The sequence below is a fragment of the Melozone crissalis genome, unplaced genomic scaffold, assembly GCF_028551555.1.
Source record: "Melozone crissalis strain CALT ecotype California unplaced genomic scaffold, PUWL_Pcris_2 ptg000012l_1, whole genome shotgun sequence".
Taxonomy (NCBI): Eukaryota; Metazoa; Chordata; class Aves; order Passeriformes; family Passerellidae; genus Melozone; species Melozone crissalis.
Window position 1 is genome coordinate 13,308,653 of NW_026535790.1, and position 24,566 is coordinate 13,333,218.

The 24,566-nt window shown below is 49.0% G+C and overlaps 1 protein-coding gene across 2 annotated transcripts in view; it reads right to left on the reverse strand.

Moving 5' to 3' along the window:
* Positions 1–2,994: 2,994 nt before the first annotated feature.
* The window catches only part of RNF216 (ring finger protein 216), a 73,503-nt gene continuing 51,931 nt past the window's right edge, over positions 2,995–24,566 (reverse strand). For both annotated transcript variants that reach the window (XM_054270714.1, XM_054270713.1), the window contains 4 exons: positions 14,988–15,085; positions 12,523–12,745; positions 4,822–4,891; positions 2,995–4,092 (listed from right to left, as the gene is read on the reverse strand). In XM_054270714.1, coding sequence (XP_054126689.1) covers positions 3,773–4,092; positions 4,822–4,891; positions 12,523–12,745; positions 14,988–15,085 — 711 coding nt within the window. In that variant the 3' untranslated portion in view covers positions 2,995–3,772. The remainder of the gene's footprint in view (positions 4,093–4,821; positions 4,892–12,522; positions 12,746–14,987; positions 15,086–24,566) is intronic.

The following is a 24,566-nucleotide window of genomic DNA, read 5'->3' on the forward strand; positions in this document are numbered from 1 at the left end:
ACACCTCCAGACCTGCACTGAGAACAGCCAGAGCTTCCCTGCCCATCAACACAGCCTGGCTGGGCACCCACGGGCTCCTGTCTGCCTTGGGAAATGTAAAACTGATTGGAAAAAGCAAAGTTTGGGATGGGGGGGCTGTTCAGCACCCCCCAGGCACACACCCCAGGGGGACAAGGGGATGGCATTGCCCAGAGGGACCTTCACCATCAGACTGGGGGGGTGAGCCCTGCAAGGGCCAAAGGAAGGAAGGAAGGAAGGGCGGAAGGAAGGATGGATGGATGGATGGATGGATGTGCAGTGCTGGCCATAAACAGGGAGAAACCAGGGCAGTGCAGGAAATGCTGAGCAGCTCTGATGGCCTCACTGTGACATCTGTGGCACCAGGCTGTGACCCCCAGCCAGGGCAGCAGCTCTGCCAGGGGCTGCCCACCCAGGGCAGGGCTCTGGAGCTGCAGGAGGACTCTCCCCCTTCCCTCTCCCCAGCTGCCAGCACACATTTCCTTTTTTTCCCCTCCAGGCTGGATTCTGCATTTACCATCATTCACCAGACTCCAGCAAGAGGGGAAATCCCCTCAGCCTTCCCCCCATCCTGGCTTCCATTTAAAGGAGTGACTGGAAACCATTTTCTCTCCCATCCAGTTTTTCCTTGGGAGCACAGGGAACAGGTCCAGCTGTTCCAGGAGGATCAGTTGGGGTTTTGCCTTAGACCTGGGCAGTTTCCACAGCACAGGCAGGATGGGAGAACAAGGTCATGGCTGTAAGGAAAGCACACAGGTGAAAAGCCAGAGTGCACAAATTTATTTACAAAAATTCAAATTACAATATAATACAGGAACTTTTTACACACAGAATATTAGAACTGTTTACTACCAGAATGTAAAGAAAAATATTTTTTGGTTTTTTTCTCTTTTTTTTTTTTTTAATAAACCACCTATTTATTTTCAGCTATTGTTATACAAAGTTGCAGAACATGCACATCTTTACAGGTCTTTTTTTCTTTTAATACATCGTTTTGCTAAGTGCAAATACTAAGTTTCTCTCTCCACCTTTAAGGCAAGTAAATGGGACACTGCAATTAGCTGTAAGAAGTACCTGTTATGGGATCAGCCTGGGCACAGCAACCTCCTCATTGCCTTCAAAACCTTTAAACAATTCCAAAGACTGGGACAAGAGGGAAAGTAGGATGCAGGAGTTAGAAACCAGCTCAAGGCTGGATTGGGTGGCTCAGTAAGTTTTGGGCTTTTTATATATATATTTTTTTTAATAAATCAACACAGATTCAGAAACAACTTGAGATCTCCTGGCTTAGAGGGGAGAAGCAGCCACGTGTTTGGGCTGCAAGGTTTTGGGTGTTTCTCTGGGGAGAGGGGCAGTGCTGGGTGTGCTGGGCATGGTGTACCTGCACACCACAGCCCAGGCACTGATTGATCCCCCCTTGGACACAAATAACCCCTTGGCTCTGGCAGGGAACCCTCCCTTCCCTTCCCTCTGTATCCTCCAGGCTCCTCCAGGACCAGGGCAGCAGTGACCCTGATGGACCACAGCCACCAACCTCCCTGTGCCACCTCTGTGCCACCTCTGCAGCCCCTCTGCTCCACACCCACCCTTCCCTCTGCCAAGGCTCAGCTCTCCATGCCCACACATCCCTGCACCTCCATTTTTTGCTGGATGACCACCCTATGTCCTTCTTAGTTTGGGCCACTGCCTCCTGCACCCACCAGGAAGGGAAAAATGCCTTGGAGAGCCTGGAGGGCTCATCCAAACCAGCCCCTGAGCCCACAAACCTCAGCTAATGAGCAAACAGGATTCCCTTTGCACGAGGGAAGGCACCACTCTGCCCTGGGTGTGTTTTCTCAGCAGCTGCTGTGACAAAGCTCTCCCTCCCCAAGCCCTACAGGATTCCTGCCCCTGCCGGAATCAGGGGTGCAAGGCAGGATTTAAACCTGGTCAGAGCCCAGCTGGGCAGCAAGTGACAGAGCTCCTGCAGCCCCCACACCCCTGCCAGGAATAAACCAATTCAAAATAGAAAATTCCAGCAGCAAGGGAACAGCAGTTGATTGTTAATGCTGGAGAGGCCACGGCACAGAGGAGCCAGAGAGCTCCACAGGGAATGTCTGACCCACAGGCAATGGGAAAAGCACTCAGCTCCAAAAGGCAGGGAAATCCTCCAGCCTGGGAGAGCAGTCCCCAAATGCTGTGCCAGGCCCTGTCAGGAGCATCCCACTGACACCCTGTGCCCCCTGCACACCCCAGGGCTCCCTGTGCTGCACTGGGGCTTTGGCAGAAGCTGTGAGGTGGAGACAGGGAATTTCACCCGAAAAACACAAAGAAACCCACAAAACACCTGGATGCTGCAATACAGGGGGGAATGACAGGAGGGGAGATGCACCCAGAGAGTTCCCAGCAGGACAGAACAGGATGAAGGCCAGAACAAAACATTTGGAGAACAACAGCACAAATGGGCTGCTAGAAGCCAGCCCAACATTCCTGGGAAGAGGGGTTTTTTCCACTTCAACCGTTTTCTTTTCTATATGGGGCCTGTACCAGGCAGCACAGCCAAGGGATGTGGAGAAAGGGCTTCGTGCCACCCTCCTCCCACAGCCCAGCACTGCTCACAAGGAAGTTTTGCTTTTCCCTCACTTTCCAAGCCCAGCAATACTCAGGTTTAACTTTTAACACACTTTTCCAAAGCCAATTAAGCTGACACACACATTTTCAGGAGTTATTTGGGGCTGTGGAAGCAGCCAGCTTCCTGCAGCATGAGGCCCCAGCTGCCCATTGGGTGTGAGGGTTTGGGTACAGGGGCTCCCAGCTTGTGGCAGCTCCAGGGAACATTCCCAATTTTCCTTCCACAGGACACATCACTGCCTGCACGTCTGTCTGGGTGTCTCCCAGGCAGTCTTTGCAGTAAGGGCACAGCTTTGGCTCCAGGTGGTTGCACAGCTGCCTGAGCACTGCTGCCAGAAGCTGGGCTCCCCCAGCATCCCAGTTTGGGATGCCAGACGAGAACAGCAAAGCAAAGGCCACGTTTGAGGGGCACACACCTTTAGGGGGGAAAACTGAGCCCTTCAAAGGGGGCAAGTTTAGTCCAGCCAAAGATTTGGTGCCCAAATCTCCTGCCACTTCCTAACACCCCCAAACAGAACATGGCTGTGGGCTCCCTACCAAGCCCTGAGCAGTGGGACAGCTGCTGCAGCCCCTGGCTCTGCTTGGAGAGCGAGGCACACTAAAAATGCTACATTGACTTGCTTTTGAACAATTTATTTCTGCTGGGAGGTGCCAGCAGGATACAGGGATGCTGGAGAACACAGGAACCCCAGCCCTGAGCCTCAGCACAGGCAGCAGGCTGGGGCAGCTGCCTCCTGTTACCTCACTCCTGAAGGTTTTATGCTCACTCAGATGCCAAGCGTCTCCTCCCTTCCTCCAAGGCTCACTTTGCTGCTCTGGCCAGCAGAAAGGCAGGATTTCTGGAAATTCCCCAAGGAACAGCTGTATTCCTGTGTCCTACAAAGCCTCACTTTTCCTCCCAACAGCTGCCTGAACAGGCTTTGTCAAAACAAAACATCTGGGGGGGAACTCCACCCCTGGGAAATGTAGCACCAAACCCTGTCGCAGCACAGGTTGAAATGTTGGATTGCAAAGGTTTGGAGAAGCCCTAGAGAGGGGGCAGCACAGGGACACTGAGTCCCCTGGCTGCTGCTAGACCCCAGAGGGGCTGGAGTGGGGAGGGGGTGACATGAAGGGGTGGCTTTGCCCTGTGCTGTGGGGCAGGTCAGAAGCGGTGCCGGGGCTGAGGCCCAAAGTGCATAGGCAGGTTGTGCTCCAGCTGCACGTTGATCTGGGGGAAATCAAAGTTCACCCTCATGTTGGGCAGGGGGGGCACGTAGGGGGCGGGGATGGGGCCGATGTTGAGGGGGATGTTGTTGTACAGGGGCCGCACGGGGGGCAGGGGGAACGGGGGGTGCACGAAGGGGTACGGGGGCATCCGGGGCTGGTGGAAGTTCTGGGGCACCGGCCTGGGGATGGCCTCCATCCTCTGGATCTTCTCCACGGGCTTCTCCACCGGAGGGCCGATGCGCTTGAAGCTGTTCTCTGCACGTGGGGGGGAGAGCAAAGAGCAGTGACCCCACAGACACAGAGCGGCCCGGCGCCCCACCCATGAGCTCACTGCCCCACAGAGTGGCTCAGCACCCCACAGAGCGGCTCATTGTCCCACCCATGAGCTCACTGCCCCACAGAGTGGCTCAGCACCCCATCCATGAGCTCAGCACCCCACAGAGCGGCCCGGCGCCCCACCCACGAGCTCAACACCCCACAGAGCGGCTCATTGCCCCACAGAGCACTCAGCACCCCACAGAGCGGCCCATCCATGAGCTCATCGCCGCACAGAGCTGCTCAGCGCCCCACAGAGCTGCTCCTCACCCCACCACCATCAGCAGCCCCATTCCAAGCACAACATCACTGCTGCCCCTTGAGCTCTCCAGCCCAGCTCCTTTCACCACCAACACCCCACAAAAAGGAGCATTTCCTGCTGTGGGATGTGGGGCAGCCCCTGTGCCCCCCAACACCACAGCTCAAAGGTTCTGATGCCCCTCAGCTACTTTGCCAAGCAGAGACAGCCACAACGCTGGTGCCATGTGAGAGATGGGCACAAATCTTGTGTTTGCTCACAATCCCAGCAAAAATCTGTGCAACAGCACTTTAAAAACAGAGCAGCTCCCAGGAGAACAGAGCCCAGTGCAGGTCCAGAGACCCATCAGCAGCTGGGAGCCCTGTGCTGTCCCATCATCCATCCTCAGCCTGATCCCAACAGTGACTTACCCCCATTCTTCTTCCTTTGCTCCTCTTCGGCCTCCTTCTGAATCTCATGAATTATCTTCTCATCATCTTCCTGGAAATCAAGGAATACCAACAATCAGTGGGATAATTCCTGCAGCAGCAGCTCTCTGTTCTCTCAGTGCTGCTTTTCTTTTCAGCGCATTTTCACCAAAATAGATTAATTTGGCTGAATTGTCCTCATTGGCACTGGCCTAGATTTACCCAAAAGCAAAGCTGTGATGGGAACTGCAGCAGCACAAATAACCTGCACTCTATGGAGTATGACCAAGATGCTTGGGATCAGCTTTCCAGGGAGATCAGCACTAAAATTCATTGACTTGATGGAAACCAGAGAACAGCGACCCAGCTCCACCCCTCTGAAGAGCTGTTAATCTTTTTAATGGCAATAGTCTATTAAATATTTACATTATCCTAGCACTTGTAGAGTTTTTGGCCCAACAGCTGGAATTAACACAACTTAAATCCTGGCTCTAGTAGCTAAATGGTGCCATTTAGATCTTATCTGTAACTCTAAGAAGGGCATAAATCGAAATATGTTTCTTTAATGTCTGTCTAGAGGTTATAGCAAGAATATTCAGGGCTGCTGCTCACTGAGAAGGCAAGAACAAGCCAGAAATTCAATTTGTCCTGCTGCCTCTCATCACCTTAAGCTCTCTTAACTTAAAGGAGCACCAGTGAGATCCAATGATGCAATGAAGCCTCAGGTGAGTTTCTGCATGTCTGTGGGGATGAAACCAAACCTGGAGATTTCAGGGAGAGCAGCCAAACCTCCAGGACAGTGTTTGGAACCCTGATCCCAAGGACTCCACAAAGCACAAGACTCTGCTTGTTTTAGTCACGCTAATTTCAGTACTGCCAAAACACATAAATTTCTGCCTGAACACTCTTAACGTGAAAAATCTCTTATTTTGAAGAGTGCTCTGGAACTAAATCCAAAATGTGCTTCGTGCATGCAGCTACACTGAGATGATTTTAAGCTCCCCAGTCCCCAGCTGACAGTGCTGCACATGCACAGCCTGGGAAGCTTGTGGAGAAATCCCCTCCTCCACCAGCAGATAAGGTTTCCCTGGGAGACTGAAGTTATCTTAATGTGCAGAAAGCCAAAAACTCAATACTTCCCTCCCTTTTATTATTCTCTGAGCTGATGGTTAAAAATTAAGACTTTCCAGGACATGCTTTTTCTGTTTTTTTCTTTCCCTAGCAGGCTGCTTGCATGGGCTGTTAATTACAGCCCATCTATCTCTTCTGAGCCTACATGGAATGCCTAACTACCCCCCAAATATCAGTATTCCTGGCTGGAAAACCACCTGGGCATGCTCCACAGGCAGCCAAACACCCCCTGCTATTCAGCAGCTTGGTTTTAAGCTTTAAGACTTGATTTTTTTTCACTTCTCAGACTATATTTTGCAATGCTGTTGAAAATGGACACAGCCACCACTCCCATTTTATTTTATTACTAGGGAAGATGCACCTGAAGGTTTATGTGACAAGAAATATATTTTAGCTCAGCTGAGCAAGATCCACCCAGTATCTCCTTTCCTCACACAAAGGATAAACCTTACCTTAAAAGCCTAGAAATGTGTCCTTCAACTTAACAAAATGCTTTTACTTTAGTCTAAATCTGTGATTACAGAGTAAACTCTTCCCTGGGAGGCCCCGGCACAGCTGCCCAGAGAAGCTGTGGCTGCCCCTGGATCCCTGGCAGTGCCCAAGGCCAGGCTGGACAGGGGTTGGAGCAATTTGGGGTAGTGGAAGGAGTTCTTGCCCATGGCAGGGGATGGAACAAGATGAGCTGTGAAGTCCTTTCCAATAAAATCTATGGTTAATCCTGTGAAGTGGTGCTTCCCCTTCCTGTCACCACCCCTGATGCTGCAGCTCTGGTCAGTCCTGCACAAAACTGGACACACAAAAGCTTTCCCAGACCCCTCTGCAGGCAGGGCTGCTCCAGCCTCCCAGATTAAACTGCAGCTGACCTCCCTGTGCTGGGCTGGACACATCCATCTGCCCCGGGGCTGCCGGCAGCTGCACTGGCCCAAGGTGCTGCTGGATTCGATTAGTGCAGCTCCCAGAGCTCCTGGGAGCAGCAAACCCATCTGCCAGAGCTCCAAACCGACCCCAGAGCCCCAGCACAGCATAAAACACATCCCCAAAGTGCAGCAGCCACAGACCCCACTCAGCTCCAGCCTATGGGGGGTTTCAAGAGCTCACAGCACACCCTGGGTGCAAAAACCTGCCAGGAGCAGAGCTGGGTCAGGATGAGGAGTTCCTGACGAGCTCTGAAACCACAAATCACAGCAGAGCCACAACAAACCCCTCTCCAAGAACAGAACTTATCAGCCCTGTTGCTTCTCTGCTGATAAAAGTGTATTTTCCCACTGCAAGGTTAAGAAGTGCTTACACTTAATCTCACATACCAAGACTTAGCTTGGATTTTTTTTTTTTACCAGTATTTCTGCAAGACTGGTATCCATTAATATCACAAGAACAAAAAAAACCCCACTGCACATTAAGAGGCTGACATTAAATTTGGCAAGTGATGAATACACAGCACTGTTCAATACCTGCAGTAATTAGGAAAGATCCACATCCCAGATGGAACAAAAGAATTGATGATATGTAAACAGCAAGATAATTTTAGGATGTTCTTAAAGAAAGCTGATGCCACAAGTTCTGCCTAATACATATTGTGTAGGTCAGAATTAAAAAAGAAAAAAAAACGACCAACAAACAAGTCCTGGTGCTATTTTAGTGAATCTTACAAAACACTTCTAATTCTTTGGAAGCAAAGGCTGTTTTTTAATACCACAGTAATTAGAAAGATGACAGATTCATCGAGGGGTAAAGCACCCACACCGAAAATTAAGATTTCGTTAGCACACTTATGGCTGGTTTTGTGGTGAGAAACCTTTTAAAATCACATGGGGTGGAGGCTGCAAAAGGATTTCAAAAGCTTCTTGTGTCCATTTCCCTGAGCGGGTTCAAGTCCCCTAATAAAGGATTAGATTATAATTTTAATGGCCTGTTCACAGGCTGTGTGGATTGAAGGCATTTATCTTGTCAAGTTAACAGTCATCTTCCTGTCAGCTGCCTTGCCTACAGCAAGACAAAAAAAAAAAAAAAAGAAATAAAGAAGAAAAAAGGAAAAAAGCAACCTCCCAACCCTGGGGGGGCGGTTCTCAGCACTGGGCAGCTTTTGTGAGCAAAGATGTAATTTGGCTTTTCTGCCAGAGAGGAAATGCAGGGCAAGGCTACAACGTGGCCCTTCCCCACACTCTGCTGCATCACGGGAGAAGGGAGGTGGCCAAGAGGAAAATGCAAAGGATTTCTGAGATGCATTCACCCTTTTTATCTGCAGAAAGCAGACGTGGTCATTAGCAGGAGCTGTGCTTTCAAGGCACAGAACAGCACCAAGCTTTGCCCCACACCCAGCAGTGGGATGCTGTGTGCATCCCATGCTGTAGCCAAGGAAAACAAATCTGATCCCTGGCCAGTGTGGGAGCCTGCCCTTGCCATCCCCCACCTGGGAAAGGCTCTCAGCATGGCATGGAGGAAGCTTTTCCTTTCAGCCCTCTGCCATTGAATCCAGGGAATGCAGCGAGCACAGAGCCAATCACAGCACCACAGAGGGCTTGGTCTGGGGAAGGATTAGCGAGGAGCAGGGCTGGGTTGCTAAGAGAGGCACCTTTTCATGGCAGGGAGGCCTGATCCAACAATGCTGCTGCACAGACACCTCACCCACATGCACACAGGGCCCTGCCACAGGCAGAAAGAGCTGCTGGAGAAACAAACTGCCCTTGGGAATGAAAAAATACAGCAGCAAAGGAGATAAAAGCTCAGCGAGTCACACAGAGACAACCTCCCCCCAAATAAAACCTCCTCTGCCCAGAACAAAAGTGCCAGCCAGGGAGCTTTTGAAAGCTCTGTTTTTATCTCCTGCGCTTCTCGTTATCTTTAATTATTAAGTGTCACCGGGAAGCGGCTGCCGCCTCCTGAAAAGAGGGAAAACAAGAGTCCTGGTGCCTATTTCTGGGCTCTGCAACTCCTCCCCTACTTTACAAAGTGCTTCAGCACCACTGCCTCCCCCTTTCTGCCTCTTTACTGCTTTCTTTTTTCCACGTACGTGTGGCCGCAGCCGTTCCTAATAAACTCGAAATGATTTTTCACGACGGAGGCTTCCAAAGGACTGAGGGGTTTTGTTTCAAATCATTCCCAGATCAGCTGCAGAGAGGCTGAGCAAGAACAGGCCTGGGCTGTCTCTGGGTGCTGCTCCATGCAGCAGGAAGCAGGGATAAAAGCAGCCTGTGCTCTAACTGGAACAGGGCATCCGCAGTGCTGCAGGAAAAGGGGGGCCAGCATGGGGACCAAGCACACGCTGGAGTTCAAGAAATGCAGAGTTATTTTAGCAACAGGCATTCCATATCTTTGTGTGAATTCCCCTGGATGAACCATATGCTTATGATTGAGGCATTTCATAGCAGTTAAAAAAACCCCAAGCCCACCACAAACTCCACATCCTAAATTTAGGGGAGCTTCTCCCCCCTTCTCACTTCCAAATCCTAAAGGCAGCACTGTGCACTTCATGCATTTCCTTGATGCATTTGAAGTTTTACAGAGTCTTCTCTCAACATCATCTTTTTATAACACCAGAAGGGGGGATAATTGCAAACACCTCATGATGATTAGTCTTCTGCTTTGAACTTTAACTATGGGCCTTTGGGAGGGTTTTAAGAGTTTACTGAAAACATCTTAAAACTTTAAAGCCAAAAAAAGCCTCTGTGCAATATTACTGAGAGCCCAAAGATGAGTATTAAATTCAAAATAATACATTTGAGAGCAGAACCTGGTTTACCAGAATGCATTAATCCCATTGCATCCCAGGATTTGTAAAACTGGATGAAATGCACACAAGCAGCCTTAGGTTTGCTACAGATGTTTAGAAATCAGGGCAAACACAGACCCTGCATCCCAGAGCCAATCTGTAGAACCTGAGTGTCCTAAGCTGGGAAGGATCCACAAAGATCATCAAGTCCAACTTGAGGCTCTGCACAGGACACCCAAAAATCCCTCCCTGTGCCTGGTGATGTCCAAATAAATGCTCCTGGAGCTGTGGCAGCCCTGGGGCTGTGACCATTCCCTGGGGAGCCTCTCCAGTGCCCCAGCACCCTCTGGGAGAAGAACCTTCTCTTGATATCCTACCTAAACCTCCCTGGCACAGCTCCACATGTTACCTTGGGTCCTGTCCCTGCTCACAGGGAGCAGAGATTGGAGCTGCAGCCCCCAGTCAATCTCCCCTCAGCTGAACAAACCAAATAGCCTCAACCACTCCTCAGACAGCTTCCCCTCAAGGCCCTGCACCATCTCTCTGGATGCTTTCTAACAGCTTTATTCCCACTGCTCCCTCCGGAGCTTTGTCTCTGGCAATGTTGCATCAGCCTCTCCTGCAGAGCAGAGCCCGCATGGACGGGGGGACACGAGGGTTTTTGGCCAAGCAGCTCCCTGGGAAGGGCTCCTGGCATCTCCTGCAGGGGTGCAGGGCACCAGTTAGCTCCAGAAGAAATGCAGGGATTAAACAATTCCTGCCTGGCCCCCGTGGAAGCTGCTCACCACAGCAGGACTGCAGCTTGTCTCAGAGCCAGCAAATATTGCACCGATACTTTTAAATCAGACTCCAGCCTGATTACAGCTTAGGGACAAAATCTTAACTAACCTTTAATTATGGGAAATTTTGAAGCCTCTGCTTTACTCTCTCAAGATCATTTGAGACAAAGACTAACAGATGCTGCCATTCCTAGAGGACTGCCTTTAATTTGTTTTTAACCCAAGCTAATGAATAGGTTTGCTTATACTTTCACAAGAATTGTTTCAGACTGGGAAAACATTAAACATTTGGAAAAGAACAAAGGTTCCCTATTTTAAAGAAACCTGAATTTTGCTGTAAATAATAGGGATTTAGACTCAAACCAGATCTTTCAAAGCCATGCCTTGGATGGACCTTATCCCTGGCAAAGGACAGAACACTACTGATGCAATGGTCTTTTGCTCTTTCAAATCTCCATGTCAAGACTCAAATGCCACTTTCCTCTTTACATCTACCAGGCTAATTCTTGTCTCCACATCCCATATGAGGGCAGAGATCACCCTGGAGGGGTTGGGTTGGTGTCCCTAAGCCCCTTGTGAGGCAGGACCATGCACACAGGTACCATCATTGCAGCTTCAAGCCAGCAGCTGAGTTCTGTGTTACTCTTTGCACTGCAGCAAGGACAGTCACCCAGCTTCACCTCCCCAGCCCACCAGCACTCCATCATCCCAAAAAGAATTAAATAATAAAAGAGCAGGCAGTGCCAGCTCTGTGCTGACAGTGGGAAATTTTTCTTTGCCACAACATTGGTTAATTAGAGAGGTGGAAAGGGCCTGGTGACAGTGGCCTCTTTGTGCTGCTTATTTATTTATTTATTTGGAAGTACAGTACGAGCTTTTTTGAGAGGCCTCATGTTTTCTCTGGTTCTGAACAAATGCCATCCCCCAGCACAATCAGCAGCCTGGCAGGAACAACGGATGCCAGCACTGCTGAGCCCCAAATCACATCCTGCTGGAAAAGGAGTGGGACAGCAATCCCAGAAACTCAGAACCAGGTGTCAGAAACGCTCCAGGGGTGCCTGCAAGGAGGAGGCTGTGTGTAGTTTAACAGCTCACACTGACAGGATAATTCAGGGAATAAAAGCAGGCAAGCAAAAGACTTGGAAGCTTATGCTGGTTGTGACATTGCTGGGAGATCCCCAAGAGCCTGGAGGTAGAAAGGAGAGATTTAGAGTGGATTTTCCCTGACTCTGTGCAGATGCAGGATTGTGCACATTCCCTGCAGACAGGGGGGCTGGGAACAGCCTGGAAAGCTGCAGAAACCCAAGACAAAGAACCATTAGGAAAAAGGAAGTTCAGGCCAGCCCTGGGAAGGCAGATCCACGTTCATGTTTCTCTACAGCTTTGCTAAAATCAGGAAATTCAACTCCTGCTCCTTCCAGCACTCCTGGATTTACAGTACTGAAGACCTCTATTTACAGAGACTTACTTGCTGCAGCAAGTTTTCCCAAGCCTGTCACAGATAGGAGCTGTATTAAATTACTACAGCTCACTCACAGTTCAGCTCTCCCTCTGCAGCTGTTGACAACAGCCCTGACAATGGACCCAACTACAACTCTGGGCTTGCAGGCACTTTTCTGATGGGTCCATCTCTGTGACAGGATTCACAGCCAGCAGTCAGATCATCTGGGCACCAAAACCACAATTCTCCTTGCCTCCAAATGCCAAGCCATGCCAACACCATCTCAACTGCAAAAGTAGGAGTGAGTCCCAATAATCCCAGTGCTGGCTGCTGTGCCTGGAGCCAGCATTACTCCCCACCAGCCTCACTCTCCAGAACAGCACTCAGAGCATTTCCAGCCAAAGCCCTCATGTGAAAGGAGCTGATTTTCCCTAAAGCAACACCAGCTCCTCCCAAGCTGTGGTCAGATGTGACTCTGTGCTGTTGCAGGATCCCAGTGTGGTATTTTAGCTGCCTTGGGAAAGATAAAAGTTGAGCTGACTAAAACCATTTCCCCCCACTGGAACGTGCGTATTGCAAAGCGCGGTGCGGGTGCTGATTGAAACTGGGGTGAGAATCATTGACAAAACTCCTTTGTTACTTACTGTGGGGTCTGTCCAGAGGGAGCACTTGGCACAGTCCTGGCAGGGTGCCCCAGGGGAGCGGGGGTGCTGGCAGAAGTGGTCGTAGCCGTTGATGGCAGCCCGGCAGAGGTAGCACATCTGGGCGCCGCAGCGGCACGACATGCGGTTACAGCCCTCCGACTTGATCAGGCCTGTCCCACACTTGTGGCACTTCCTAATCCGGGCAGCTGTCATCTTCTCCTCTCTGCAAGACCAGGGACAATTAGCAAAGGGGTGTTTGCTCTCACCAGCCTGTGATAAAATGGCTTTTACACCTCCCCAGCAAGGCTTTAACCCCCTCCTCTCTGCTCCGATTCCATCCCCAGGCCTGCTGCTGTTCCAAGGAGGTCTGGGCTCAGCTCCACTTGGAGCCAGCCCACGACAACTCAAGAACAAAATCAGTGAAAAGAAGTCAATCACTGGCTGCATGCTGCAGCCCTTATCCTGGTTTCCATGAGAGCCAAAGCACCAGCCTCTGGCTTGGGAGGAATTTGAGATGCAAGTTCAAGAGCCAAAGGGCACATGGATGCTTGAGCTGGCTGAAGGAAAATACAGCCAAGGAGATAAAGTTCAGGAAAAGCAAACATTTGGCTGTCACCTCTAGCTTTTATGTTTGCCTGTTGCTCTGGCTACAAAGTTGCCAGGACCATGTATTTCTCTTCCAAGTCTGGCTGCTACGCTCCGGATTCACTTAATGTTTGTTAAATTTAAATCAGTAACTGAAAAATAATCACATTTCCCCACAGAGGTGTTATCTTTTCTCTAAGATTCCCTACATACATTTTGCAGAGGTTATTGCTTTAGGTTTAAGAAAAGGGTTTTCATCTACCAGAGCACAAGTGGGACTCCAGGACAAAGCTCAATCCCTGTTCCCAAGGGACACCCTGGCAGTGACACACACTCCAGCAAGGCTCAGCTCACAGCAAGACTATTTTGGCACAGAAATGAAGAAAGGCTCGGTCATTTAATTAAAAGACTTCAGAATATAAATTATCATCCTGAGGGCCCATTTTCTGACCGCTGGAGATCATGTTACATTTTAATTCACAACCTAGAAGTGAAATTTGATGACAGCAGAGCAAAGCCAGCGTGTTTGCATGGAGGGAAGCACAATTCCTCTGACACTGGGGAAGAATCATCCTTAGCCAGGCATCTCCACCCAGCTGCTTCAGTGCATCTGCAAAGCTAACAAAATGTCTGGGAGATGGCAGGGAGGTGTTTTTGAGGACTACAGCAGAGCCCCACAAACTGCTCCATCAGCACCACCAGATGAGCAGGGAATGGTGAGGTGGGAACTTCCCAGCCTTGCAGACACCCAAGGTTCCCACAGAGTTGCAGCCAGCAGGACCTGCACCCAGGCATGTGGAGATGTGCTAAGAATAGGCACAAAAACCCAACTTGAGAGTGACTCTCCTTGGAGCTGCAGCTGCTCTTCCCTCTGCCACTCAACAGGATGCTGTCAATGCAGATTTTTTTTTGGAAACTTTGAGCAAGGCAGGAAGTTTAGCCTGAACTCCAGCTGGGCTTCCCTTTCCTTATGCAGGGCTTCAAAAGGAAGTTTTTATTGTATCAGGCAGTTAGACTCATCTATCCACAGACACAATCTGCTGAAGGTTTTGAAACTGGTATTTTTTCCTTGTTAGGGACATGACAACTCATTCCTCCTCTCTCTTATCCCTTTTTCCTACAGGGAAAGGATCAGCAGAGAAAAAAAAGTAATATAAAATCTGTAAAGATTTTTTTTTCTGAATTAGGGACTGTGGGATGAGCAAGCAAGAGTCATTCAAATCCCAGTGGTGGAGCTTTCCAACCTCTACTCAAGCCAGACAGACTAAATCAGAGAGGAAGGGATGGGGCAATGTGGGCAAGTCCCACTTGGCTGCAGCAGACATTTAGCTCCATGCATGAAAATTCCCTCATTTCCTGAAGGCAGAAGATTTTGTCATTTACTGTAGATAAGAGGGAAATCAAGCTGCAAAAGATTTTAGGGTAACAGTCAGGATTCACATCTGCATATTTCAAAATGTGACTGCACTTTGTAACAATTCCTACAAACTGGTTAGAAACAGGCAAAAGCTTCTGGAGGAAAACACATCCTCTCCCACAAAGCAGCAGCTGAGCAAACAGTGCAGTCTCCACTGCAGATTTTCAAAGGCCAGTAATGACCTACTGTGACTCAATCCACTCCTCTGCCCCCAGGGATGCTAACGGGGGTTTCTCACCTCGGAGAAGGACCAGGTGCCAGCCTGCAGACACTGGGCCAGCCAGAGGAGCAGGCTGGGCTGGTGACAGCTTTCCCACGTTCTCAAATTACCAGCTGGAGCTGCTGCCAAGTGTCTTTCACAGACAGAAATCCCATCCTGGGAGCTGCCTGACCCCTCAGCACTGAGGGACAGTGTGCTGTGAGTGCCAGCTCATCCACCTCCCTGTTTTCCCCTCTCGCTTACATGGATGTCCTGTATTTGATGTCATCCTTCTCAGCCAGCTGCTCACAGGTGAGATTCATGTGCTCCTTCCACAGCCCCTGGCACTTCCGACACGTCTCCTGAGGAGGATAACAAACATTAAAGGAAGGAAAAAAACACCCAGCACATCACTAACAGCTTTAAGAACTGTAAAAAATCCCCCATCGAGCTGCAGGTGAGGGTGGGGCTGGCAGAATGGTACAGTGGTCTGCACGTTTGTCCTCCATAAGAGACCAAAGGCCACAGATAATGGGAGCCAAAGGTCTTTCCAAGGCACAAGAAAAAAAAATAAAATAAACCCATAAATCATAATCACCTAAAACTCATGGGACAGCTACCAGGCTCACCAGTCACAACCCAGAGGAGGCTGCAAAGGTAAAAATGTGGTGGCAAAGGACATCAAGGTCATCTGTTTCCTAACCAAAATCCTTCATTTTCACATAAAGGGCTTCTAATTCCACCATTGATGGAAACTTCGCAGTTACATCAAAACCTCAGCTTCACCAGGCACACAAGCAAATATATATATTGTTTTGGAAAATGTCACAAAATAAATGATTAAACAGCTGAAAAATAGAATCTGGACAAACATCCATAAAACCGAGGTAGGATATGAGCAAATATTTACAAACTTAACCAGAAGAGTTGGACTAAACTTAGAGCAAGTAGCTGAACTCTCTTGTTCCTGCCAATTCTTTAGCAACAAGGCTCTAATCCAGGACTGGTAAAGTTGCATGGAGCAGGATTGCTGTGGAGGCACAATCAGGAAAGGAGCTTGGACCAACACCGGGGACAGAGCTGATTTTTTCGGTTGGCTGGCCAAAGAAAACAATTTTGTTTTGGGTCAAACAAAAGATTTTCCTTTAATTTGAGGAAGATTAAAAAACATCCAGATCAGACTTGAAAAAAAATACATGTTTTATGATCCAACTGTTTCATCTTCAGGATGGCTGGGACTTGGACTCTTAGATCCAACCTTCCCCCTGGCAGGAAAACCCATCTGGCTATGCAGCATCCTTTTCTCCTGCACACCAGAAAAGGTCCCAAAAGAGCTTTGCCCAGCCCTGGTCTCACTATCAGTAATATACAACCACTGCACAGACAGATCTTACTTGATTTCATTTACCTCCATTTCATTTTAATGAAGAAATTGGCCGTTTATGTGAGCTATGAAAGAAGAAAATGCTTCAAGACACACGTAGGCAGCAACACTCTTTTGATCGTGAATCAGACAAACAGGATGAAGGCCAAAGCTTCCAAGGAAGCCACCCTAGGAGGGGGGGATGCAAAATGGGGCCTTGTTTGTATCTGTGCTCGCTGGGAGATGCCCAACTGCTCCTGCTTTCATCTGGGGAATGAAAGGCTCCTGGGCCTGGCTGCAGACAGGGGGTGAGGGCTGCAGCGAGCTGTGACTGCATCTCAAAACCCAGCAGAGCATTCTGTGATCACTCACCTTGCAAATGCACCCCTTGGCAGGCAGGCACCGGTTTTAGGGGCAATAAATGCCTCGGGTTCTATTGATTCTCATGAATCATTCATCACAGCCTGTGTTTTCCTGCTAAAGCTGTTAAAACAGGCACCATTTTGTGTGCATTTTTGGCAGGCCACATCTGGCTGTTGGCAGCACAGGAGGATCAGACTGGGAGCTGTTCACATACCTCCATGAGGACCCACCTTCTCCTTTATTCCCAACACCTGGCCACATGCCATTCCAAGATCAAAAGTGCCTCAGGTTGCCTTTTTAATGTACACCAAGGGTTAAAAAGAGCCTTTGGAGCCCTGTTACACAGAACTGCTTCCATGCCAGCAACAGAGATTTAACAGCTTTTTGCCAGGAGGGCTGGCACATTTTCCAGCCAGGAGCCTGCTATTCCCAATTACTTAACTCCAGGAGCCTCCTCTGCTGCCCAAACAATGCCCTTCAGAAGCAGATGGTGCCACTTAGACCCTCATCCCAAGTCATTCCCTTCTGCTCCTGCCTCCAGCCCGTGGCTATTGCAAACAATGCTCTCCCTGGAGCCCAGGCTGCTCTTATTTGCCAAACAGTTGTCTCCTGCACTCAGGAAAAGGGATTTCTGTGCAGGCAAGGAGAAAGGGAAGAAGCATGGCCTGTGCATTCCTGGGATGGCACCACAGGAGGTATCTGGTTCCCTGTGTGGCTCAGCAGGTCCCACCACAGCTGTGCACGTTTCTGGGATCCCTCCCAAGCTGTGCTGTCCTCAAGGAGCTGCAAACCCACAGGCAGCTGGGCCTGTGCCAATGTACCCCATGAAGGGACAGTGCTGTGGCTTCCCAGCTCCCGAGTGTCACCTGGTGCTGCCTCTGGCTGAGCAACGTCCTCTCCACGGGAGGTTGGGGAATGTGCACCACACGCGTGTCATTGGCAGAACCTGTTGGGATTTTCCCCCTTATTCTATCCAAAAACAATGGCACATTGCTTGATCCCTTCACACAGCCCATGGTTCAGACAGCAGCTACTGCCCCAGCAGCACAACTGAGCTCACAGCCCTTGCCCAGGAAAAGTGACCTTTTTAAACTTCTGCTGAGTCAAACCCAACCCCCTTGGCTGATGAGGGTTTTGCACATCTCACACAATGACAATTCTGAACCCTACAATTTCCACAAAGTGTTCTTTTCCTTCAGAACCATCCCTTTGTTTGTTAATGGAAGATACTGTCCCATTACCACATTAATTAACCTAAACATGCAGTGGAACAGCTGATTTTTGCAACCAACCTGGATTATTTCCATGGGAAGAGCAGCACAAGGCACCAAGACTGGCCACAGCAATATAAGGCACCACCTAAACCCAGAAAGAGGGAACAAGTCCTTCGCTGCCCTGAAATCATCTACTCTAAAAGTATAGTAGCCAAAAAGCAGTTCAGTCCACCAAAATAAAGATCCTTCCCAACTTCTTCAGCACTTGGTCCCTTAGCAAACCCTGCTGTACTCAGGTAGGGGCACTTGTGTTTTAGCTATAACAGCACTTCAGCTGAATGCATCATTTCTGGGTGCTGTGAATTCCATGTTTTCTCCTGCCTTCTCCCACCCAGCCCACTCCTCCTCACAGGCAGGTACAGCTAAGGCAGCTTCAGGAGCTGAACAAGTCCTGGCATTAGGGAACGGCTCCAAACCAGGCATGGAGACAGGAGATGCAGAATCTGCTGCTTGTTACATCTGCCCCAGCTTGGCAGGCAGCCTGGGACAGTCCATTACTGCTGTGCTGGCCGAGGGAGGATGTGATGGAGAGGGTGTTTAATCTCACCCTGTAATCTCCTCACTGTACATCTGTCGGAGGCACTGGCTCCACTTCCTCCCGCTGCCCGCCAGGAAGCAGCCGGGATTAACACAAACATGTTTGGGTTCAGGAGGATCCTTTGTTCCCAGGGTCAGTGCTGCATGTGCAGCTTTCAGTGCTCAGGGCCAGCCTGGCCAAGGGTGGACACTTTGCACAACCCTTCAACACCCTTGTTAATTGTCCCAGCACCTAATGAAGGTGGCAGAGAATGTTTTATATGAATTTACCACCTTCCTCAGCACTTCTGCTGGTACTTACAATGGATGCTACAGTTTTAAACACAGCCTAGACTTTTTTCCCCTCACCCTATCATCAACTAAAAATAACTCTCCAAAGTCCATCCCACTCATCACGGGGGGCAAAAATCCCAAGTAATCAACTTTTCCTTGCCAGTCTCCACATTCTCTTGGCCACAGTCAGTAACAGAAGTCACTTTTCCCGATTGCAACCTAAACAAATGCCACATGGACAAAAACATCAGATGATCCACCCAGATCCCAGCCCGGCTGCCCACGGCATTCCCGCCTGCCCGCTTGTGCCGGAGGAGTTTACACGGGGCCATTTACTGACTGAGCAAAACGCAGAGAGGGTGGGGGAAACTCCACTTAAACAACAACAGGCAACAGCCCCGGCTGTCAGCGCCGCCCCCTGAGCTCCCCTCAGCCCTCCATATGCTGGGTAATTAAATCCTTGTGTGGTTCCCTGCATCCCCCAGGAAGGGCGAGGTGCACGCTCCAGCCCTGGCACACGGGGGATGCTGGCAGCAGGGAGGGGAGGCAGCCTGGGACAGAGCCCCAGTGATTGATTTGCTGCTTCCTCCTGCTCTTGGACATGCAACAGCACAGGCTGACCCCAAACAGGCTGAGCTTTACCCAAAGCAGATGTGAATGCAAGTGCCTCAGAACAGCACCTCGAGGCCAGTCCCTACTGTGCTGCTTTAATTAAAGAGCTGCAATTCCCAACCAGATGAGTTAATGGGAAAACAAAGAACCACACAATCTTCCTCCCCACAAAGTCTCACTGTCCACAAAACTGCACTGAACTTGACTAAAAAGTGGTGCAGAAGTGGCTAAATGAATGAATACCACCTTTAAGCATGGATAAGCTCTCATGAACACACTCCTTCAGGGCTGTTCCTGGGATTTCCCATATGTTAAGCTGGGATAAAGAGGCTATAATCCAGCCCAAGACAATCCATTTGGGTAAGAGACCCCTCTTTAGAGATGTACAAACACCCAGCACAGGGAGGACGGGTGATAACTCCACAGATCAGTGCAGGGAAAGCTCCTTCCAGCGTGAATTGCAGTGGCAATATTCTGTCCTGGAGCTGCACACAATGGGCACGATGGGCAGCAGGTACCAAACACAAAATCCAGGCATGGTGCAAAAAGGAATGCCGTGCCTGGATGGGTGATGGAGCAAGGCTCCAGGAGCAGGGAGGACAGGACACGGTGGGTTTGAAGCTCCCCCGGGAGCACGGCTGTTCCCCAGGCAGCGCTGCCCCTCAGTGGCGGCTGCTCACACAGCAGGGACAGAGAGCAGGAAGGGAAACTGGGAAAACAAACCGAGTTCTCCTCTGCTGAGCACGGCCAGGAGCCCTTCTGCGAGGGGAGAGGTCACAGGGACCTCTAAAAGCAAAGGGACGAGCTTGGAATAGGCTGTAAGAATGTGCTGTGGAATAAAAATAGAGACCTAACAAAAGAGTGACTGGGAATTAAAAGCTGGATAGGGAAAACATGCATTTATATCCAAAACCCACCAAGAATCATAGAACAGATTCATAGAATTATTAAGACTGGAAAAGATCTTCATCCAGTCCAATCTTTAAGAAGGGTGGTTAAAGCTTTTATACAGCCATATATCAAACCCCATTACAAAAAATAATGACCCTAACCAATGTCTTCTGTTTTGCCTGTTCTTGTTAAATTGAGCACATTTTTAGTCCCACCCCATCTCTAAGACACTGGAGATACTCAATGCCCTTTTCCTTCCAGGCTGGTTCCCATGAAAGTTTGGGTTGTCTGTGTCAGAATCCCAGAACCAGAAATGTGTGCTAACTCCCACCTCTTGCCTAAGTCAGTAGGACAACCTCATATCTGTAATTCAGAACTTTCTGAAACACACAGACCAAACCAAAATAAGCTTTTCCCTCCTCAGAGTTTGACTTTAAAAGGCCAGAACAGCTGCTGGTGTGGGTGAAGTGGTTTAGAGAGCTATGAAGCAAAAATATCTGCAGCTTCACACAAGAAGTGCTGCTCAGCATCACTGACCCTGTGGCTGGCCAGAGGTGGAAACAGCACCAGCACAAGAAATTGCTCCTTGATCTCACACTCAGGGTAACCTGAGTATGAGAAACAGCTGTTTCATGGAGAAAGGCCATATTTAATTTCAACTTGAACAAAACTATTTTTTTTTTCATTCTCTGGAATGTTTATAAAGAAGTAGGACTGTTTCAAAGTTACTTTCTCTCAAGCTCCAGGGCTCTGAGAAACACATCAAAAGGTGCAGGCAGCAGGTTGGCTGCAGAAAAGAGCACTGAAGTATTTGCATCACACATCCATCACACCAGGATGCCTTCCCCTGAGCTGAGGAACAAGTGTTTCTCACAAGGATAAGCTCTCCTCACCAAAATTATGTGGGTTTTTTTTTTTTAAAGCTAATTCCCAGCCCTGAGCAAGTTGGTATCAGACACAGCACCTCTCCAGATATCAGCACATGGAGAATTCTGGATACAGGGTGCTGTGACATACCCAGAGGTGGTCACCCACCAACCTGAGTGCACCTGCAGTGCAGGCAGAGGAGAAAACTGCTTGGCCACTTTAGAAAGGCAGGTCAAATACATCCAGGGACCTCACACCAACTGTGCTGGCTAAATCACTGTACCTGAGGTCTTATCACTCCTTCCCAGGGAAAAAGTTGAGAGAAACTCAGCACAAGCTACTGGAAACACATCTGTAGCTGTCAAGCACAGCTTTGAGATCTGTTGGACTGATTGCAGATAACAGCTCCTGCCTTCCCAGCCAAGGTAAATAATTAAATACCAGCAGAGGAGTTCAAAGGCTCGGCAGCTGCCCCTCCTGCCCTCCCCCAGTGAATTCCTGCACTCAATCCAGCAGGTTATCCATGTAATCCTCTGCACAAGCTCACAGAAAAAGGGATGTTGCTTCCAATAGCTGCAACACCAAGTGATGAAATCTGACTGTGGAGCTGGTGGAAACAATGGAGACCTTGGGAGAGGCACAGATTTACAGCTCAAGACAAGCAACTTGATTTTTAGAGGATAATTCCGGAAGGTCACGCCAGGGGCTGCACCCAAGGATGCCAAGAAGGCAAAGGCTGACAAAAGGAAGATATCTTATTTACAGAGATACCTGCTGACAATGCGTTGTGAGACTGAGAGGAGGAACAATTACTGAAGTTAATTTTGAAACTTCCCTCTTACACCACCACATGATAAACAAATTATTCCCCCCATCACAGGCCCCAGACACAAACCCCTACCCTTTGGGCGGCAGAACCTGGAGACAGCCTCCTCCAGACCCTTTGTTCCTTGGTTTTATCTCCCCAGATATATTTTATATATATCCATATATATATATATATTTTTTTTTATTATAACACAAAAAGATCAGCAAGAGGAACTCTGTTAGAGATGTCCTCTCCTCCATCAAAAATTGCATGGAGACCCAGGTTTATGTAACACACCTACACCCCTTTTTAAGGAGTCTCTGCAATATAGCAATTTTGATGGTAATTTAGCAGCATTAACACACCTTGTTTTCAATTTAGAACATTTTTAACTGCAATCTCTACCTACAATAGAAGTTCACACTCCAGATCATCACAACACCAGCAAGGGATGGGGGAAGGTGAACTGATGCTGGTAAACAGCTTTGCTCTGGGTACAAATCCACCCTCAGAAAATGGGCAACCACAGGCTTGTGTTGTCTGGGAAATGAAACCCAAATGAGAGGAAACCCCCAAAGTAAGATGTTCCTAGCTTTAAACAGGCCAGACTAAACAAAAAATAAACAAAAAAATGTTGGAGAATGAGCAAGGATTGACAAAATAGAAAGCAAAGGGATAACTGGCCTTATTGAAAAATTCAGAGGATATACTGCTTTAATGCCTGTATGCTTCAGTTACTTCTTGCCTGCTGCTCCCCACGCGAGCACTGTGCAGACAGGGCACATTTGCACCCCTGAACTGAACCACAGGGCAGCCAGCTCTCTAACTGCAATATTTATAGCGACAATATTTACCACAGAGGTATGAAAATGGCCCTGTGAACCGCTAACCTCACCTTGCACCTTCACCACTGTGACACTGAGTCACCTGCAGCTCGTTCTCTGGGTTTAAAAAAGGCAGTGGAGAAACCAGGACCCATGGCCCTGCTGGAACTGCTAAAAAACCCAAAATAACTGAGAAGTGCCATGTGGTGAAAGAATTCACACCTGAGCTGCAGTGCAGAAATGCACTGGATTTCCTCCTGCAGCATAAATTCTATTATTTTGTATAGGTATATGGACAACAATAACAAAATATATCAAGTAGACAAGTATACAACAAAATTAAGCAGAAAACTAATCAGGGAAATAGATGTGCTGGCAACTTACTGATTCCTCTTCCAGAGCCCCTGAGTGATGTTCCCATTCCCTCCTGTACTTAAAGCACCCACCAGCTGAGCCTGGGTTTCTGTTTGCTGCAGAAGTGGTGAAAAAACCCTCAAACCCACAATTTGTGGGTGTTTTTTTAAAGTTCTGCTAAGGTTATTTGGCCCTGCACGATGCAATGTGCCTTCCCAAGGCTGCAGGGAGCACAGGGACACTGGGAAGGACCCAGCAGCCCCACAAGGAGCAGGGCAGAGAGGACAGAGCCACCTGAGGCCATGGAGCCCAGTGGCTGCTGACCCCCAGACCAGCCTAATCTCGGCCAAAGCCAATCAAGCCTCCTTAACTGCCATGGCAGGACGGGCAGGTTAACGGAGCAGGGCTGCAATGTCCTGCCAAACGAGGGTAATTCAGGACACATTCTGTCTTCTAAGAAGAAAAATTGTTTAACCTGTAATTTAATTTTCAGCTAAGTCATATAATCCCTTTCAATTCACCTTTTTATTAGTCGTGGAAAAAACGCAGGGCTTGGAAATGCTTTGGAGTAAGAGGAAAAGCACCTCAGATGTGCAGACATTGAAGGTAAGCTGAGTTAGCACCTCCAAAGGGAGCCTCTGCACCTGCAGCAGCTCTCCACAGCAGCTGCTAATGCAGCAAGACAAGCTGAGTTCCGCACAGCCACGTGAGAGCGGGGAAAAAGGGGCCAGGAACAACAGCTGGAACCCCTGCAAGGTTTGTGGGGTCCCAGAGCTGTGTGGGACACAGCCCTACACAATGGAACAGCACCCTGCAACACTGGGGTTGTGAAATCCCAAGTGAAGAGTTCCCTTTCTGCCACGCTCACAAACACCCATCGGAAAGACCGGTTCCCCTCTTGCCCTGCATGAGCACACGAGTTTAATTAAGCACGCTGTTCAGTCATTTGCATGGCATGGCTTGTCTACAAACCAGAGATGTTGCAAGCCTGTTATCTGTAAAAGTAGAAAACCCTCAAAACCCCCCCAAAAAGCACAATTCACCCCATCTCCAGGGATCTGTTTGAGACCCACCTCATTCCAAAGCAGCAGCAGCAATTTCTGCCATGACCCAACTACAACAGCAAAACAAACTGGAATATTTCATGTTGTACTGCTGATGATAATTTGGTTTCGAGGGGAGAATCCTGACTGGTTCAGGAGAAGGAAAGCCATCCTAACACCCACAGAGGAATGATGCTCCTGGTGCAGGATGGGGGTCCACTGGTCACCTTTACCACACACAAACCATCTCCCTCCTCCTACACCCATAGAGAAGGAAAAACAAGAACTACAAGTGCAGAGAGCTTTGGCATGGCTGGATGTAAGTAAGGATCAAAACTGGTGTTGTGGGGTTACATTATCCAGAGGGTGGATTATTAAACTATGCTGTACATGCAGTTCCTCTGAAAGGATTAAGTCCAACACCCTCACAGGGGTACGAGCCACACACAAGGACGCAGAGGGTGGGATACCCACAGATTAAATCAACCATTTTGGCAGCACAAGTGAGGTATTTACACACAGACAGGTTTCAGCCATTTCCCCAGCCCCAGAGCAACTTCCAGATCCTGTTCTCATTTTCCCAGGATGTCTATTGTGAAGACAAGGAGAGGAAGGAAAAAAGGAAAAAGCACAA